Genomic DNA, 3,674 nt, shown 5'->3' on the forward strand with positions numbered 1-3,674 from the left:
GAAGGCCAGAGCCCTCCTGCCTGCCAGCATTTTTCAGCTATGTACATAGTTTTTCTTTGAAGGCTCTTACTGGTGGCAAGAGGATGAAAGATGGAGATACCTTTGTTGATAAAACACTTTGGAGAAAAACAAAGCCCAATAAAGAGCAAACAAGGCTTTGTTTATACTCCGCCTTTTTCCTGAGCAGGCTTTGTCACAGATTTTTGTCTTTGCTTCACAAAAGACATCATGCCAGACACAGTCCTGCTTTGAGCAGGCTGTTGGATGAGGTGATGTGGAGAGGTCCTTTCCAGACAACAATTCTTTGACAAGTTAATAGGGGAGTGTAACTGTTCAGCAACTACCAGTCTAAGCCAGGCTCCTTCAGGGTATTCAAATCTACTAGAGGATATCCTTGTATTATTGCATACCAGCTCTTCCTTGTCCATTGACAACATGTTTCTTAGGGGACAAGCTCTCTGCAGGCCAGCCACTGAGGTTAGACCCACTTTGGAGAGGGCTCAGATAGCCTCCTGATAGGTCCTACTAGAGTCCCAACTGAATTATTTTAGACCTCCATCATAGTCAGCCTTCGGGATGCTGTAGGTACCCATACCGTAAGTAAAACTATCATCAAACAGCTCATTCATGTGCAATTAAAAGGATGAAGGGCTGCACGTGATGATTATTAACTTTCTAGTGATAAGGAAAGGTTATTACCTGAAAGACTGATTTGCATTAATCAAAAGTGTCTGTTTGTGAAACTTCTTCAGGTTTACTTTTCAGCAAAATAAAGCTGCTTTCTTTTTTTCCCCCTCTTCTTGTCTCTGTCCCTTCCAACCTCAAACAGCAGACCAGCCATTCCAGGAACTGTGGAATCCTACGTGTGGTTTTTCTATCAAAAAAGAGCCAAGGAAGCCCCTGCTCCTGCCAACTCTTTCCTCATCACACAGTCTCAAACATGGACTGAAACTCAGTGCCTCAGGGCTCCTCCTGTCACTCTGGCAATAGTCCCATGGAACCTGCCCTTAGCAAGGCTCTCGGATGCAGGTTCAAGCAAAGGCCACTCAAGGTCACACAAGTCCTCATCCACTTGTCCTCTTTCATCCGCTCTCTTCAAGGTAAGGAGGGGTGGGGAGGTGTCTCCAGCTAGCACCCCAAGTGTGGGTTTGCAGCCTTACAGCTGAGCTGTGGGCCAGGCCAGCCCTGACATCCTCTTCCTGGCAGTGAGTCCTGGGCAACCACAAACAGTCGGCTGGGAGGAGGAGCATCCTGGGGAAGGAGCAGCCACTTGAGTGGCAGCTGCGGGCAGCAGCTCTCCCAGGAGCTCTGCAAATTTGCTTTTTCACTCCTCTCCCTTGAAAAAGGGCTTTTCTGGCAGCTCCCACACACCCTGTGCTTACTGTTCACCCCATGCAGCTCCTGGGTGCAAGAGTGAGACGCTGGGTAGGGGGAGAGTGGAGCTGCTGTCTGTTGATGCAGGGAAGGAACTGCAGGTGACTTTCTGCACAAAAGTAACGTGCCAGGTTTTTCCTGAAATGCCCCAGACAGTGTGCTCCATGCTGGCTGCCAGCCCCCAAGGCCTGTGGGGATGCTGCTCCAGCGCTTAAGGGCACTGCAGGAGAAGGGGACAGAGCAGCAGAGCTGGCCATGGCTGTTAGCAGCAGACACCGGCCCTGCAGGGGATGCAGGACAGGCGTGGGAGGGGGCATCACTGTACAGTGCTGGGAAACCCCTGGCTGTGTTTGCCAGACAGAGAGGTTCCACGAGACACCACCCCTGGGGCTGGGATGAAAACAGATCTCTTGGTACACCAGGACAGTGAGTCAGGCAGTGCTGAGCGCAGAGCCAGGGGTGTGGAGCCAGGCAGGGCTGTGTCCTGGCTGCACTGGCACTGTGATAGCCCCCAGACCTGGGCAGGGCAGCCGTGAAGCCTATATCAGAGATGCTGGTCCTGCTCTGCAGCCTGGCCCAGGCCCCTGCCATTGGGGATGGTCCATGAGCTGCAGGTGAGAGCAAAAGGGGGGGAAGTTGTGCTACTAGACAGAGACGGAGCCGGGTGGCTGGCTGTTGCTGTTACTCTCAGAGGGGGTCTTGGCAGTGGAGGAGGTGCCCATCGAGCCGCTGTTCCTGAAGATGCGGAGCAGCCTGCGCTTGTAACCCCGGAAGGCGAAGAAGTAGATTATGGGGTCAATGCAGCAGTTGAGGTTCATGAACGCCACAGTTACTTGAAGGGACATTTTGAAGGCTTGCTGCTCACGGCAAGACGGCTGGTAGAGGATCTTCCTGACCATGAACTGGATGATGTTGAGATGATAGGGGCTGAAGCAGAGCAAGACGGCCAGCAGCACCACAAGGATGACGGTGAAGGCCCGGCGGTGGTGCCCATTCTTCACTGTCAGCGGGTTCTCCTTGGCTGTCTGGCAGAGCTTGAGGTTGATCCTCACATAGCACACCAAGATGATGCCCACGGGCAGGAAGAAGCCAAGCACGCAGGCCCCCAGGAGCAGGTAAGGCAGCTTGGGAATCTCCTCAAAGTTGAAGTACTCCATGCACGTCAGCTTGTCACCCATCCTGCGCGTCATGGGCCGCAGGAGCAGCGGCGCTGTCTGCAGGAACACCAGGGACCAGATGAGGACACAGACGCCCCTGGCACGGCTCACCTTCCGGATCCTGCCGGGGTGCCTGGTACGCACCACGGCAATGTAACGGTCCACACTCACACAGGTCATGAAGTAGATGCCCACGTAGGTGTTCATGTAGAAGATGAAGGCCGTGACCCTGCAGAACCAGTCCCCGAAGGGCCAGTCAGACTCCAGGATGTAGTAAGCGATCCTGCCTGGCAGTGCCAGGGTGAAGAGGGCATCGGAGAGGGCCAGGTTCACCAGGTAGAGGTCAGTGGAGTTGAATTTCTTCTTCCTGCGCTGGAAGGTGATGCAGAGGGCCAGGATATTCCCGCAGGCACCAAACACCAGCAGGGCAGTGTAGAAGAGGGAGAAGGTGACTTTGGCAGAGAAGTGGTGGCTGTGCACGTTGCAGCTGCTCTGGTTGCTGGAGGTGAGGTTGGCAGGCGGGAACAGGGCCTCCGCCACAGCCATTTCCTCAGTGTCTCGCAAGTTCTTGCTCTCTCCCTTGGAATAAGAACAGACATGAAACTTGTAGCTTATTGATAATGAGAGTGGCACTCATAGGGCCAGCCCTCATCACAGAGCAACAGGCCTGTCCCCTGCTCCTTGTCACCCCCTCCCTGGCAGCACACAGCTCGAGTCATTTGAAAAAACGTATCTCTTTTGTGATTTCGGTGTGAGTATCTCAACACAGGCTGTGTGACTCATTATCTGCTTGTGGCCAGCTCCTCTTATTTTTGAGGACTTTTTTTTTTTTTTCACAAGTCCAGTCAGTGCCAGAAAGGATGAGGGAAGGGGGCTGGGAAGGAGAGCCACCTGTCACACAAACAAGGTCCCAAACTCATCTGGTGGCAGCGATGTCATTTACTCATCACTGTGAGAGGAATGAGGAGCTTTCATTGAGCAAACACCCAGAAAGCGGTGGGGGTGGGGGTGGTGGGGCTGGGGGTGCCAGCAGGCAGAGGGGACAAGGAGCACCTTTGCCATCCTCCATCTGGCACCAGAGGGGAAACAAAACTTGAAGAAATTCAAAGAGAGGAAAAAAAGTCCCAGCCTTCTCCACCAAAT

At 53.4% G+C, this 3,674-nt stretch overlaps 1 protein-coding gene across 1 annotated transcript; it reads right to left on the reverse strand.

Moving 5' to 3' along the window:
* Positions 1-2,018: 2,018 nt before the first annotated feature.
* On the reverse strand, positions 2,019-3,077 carry LOC104551649 (G-protein coupled receptor 183). Its single transcript, XM_010202663.2, has one exon. The coding sequence runs from the start codon at positions 3,075-3,077 to the stop codon at positions 2,019-2,021; it is 1,059 nt and encodes a 352-aa protein (XP_010200965.2).
* Positions 3,078-3,674: the final 597 nt, after the last annotated feature.

Source organism: Colius striatus, chromosome 1, assembly GCF_028858725.1.
Source record: "Colius striatus isolate bColStr4 chromosome 1, bColStr4.1.hap1, whole genome shotgun sequence".
NCBI classification, from domain to species: Eukaryota; Metazoa; Chordata; class Aves; order Coliiformes; family Coliidae; genus Colius; species Colius striatus.

What these genes read in the sequence shown, in the direction of transcription:
- LOC104551649 (XM_010202663.2), bottom strand. Translation starts at nt 3,077, where the DNA reads ATGGCTGTGGCGGAGGCCCTGTTCCCGCCTGCCAACCTCACCTCCAGC.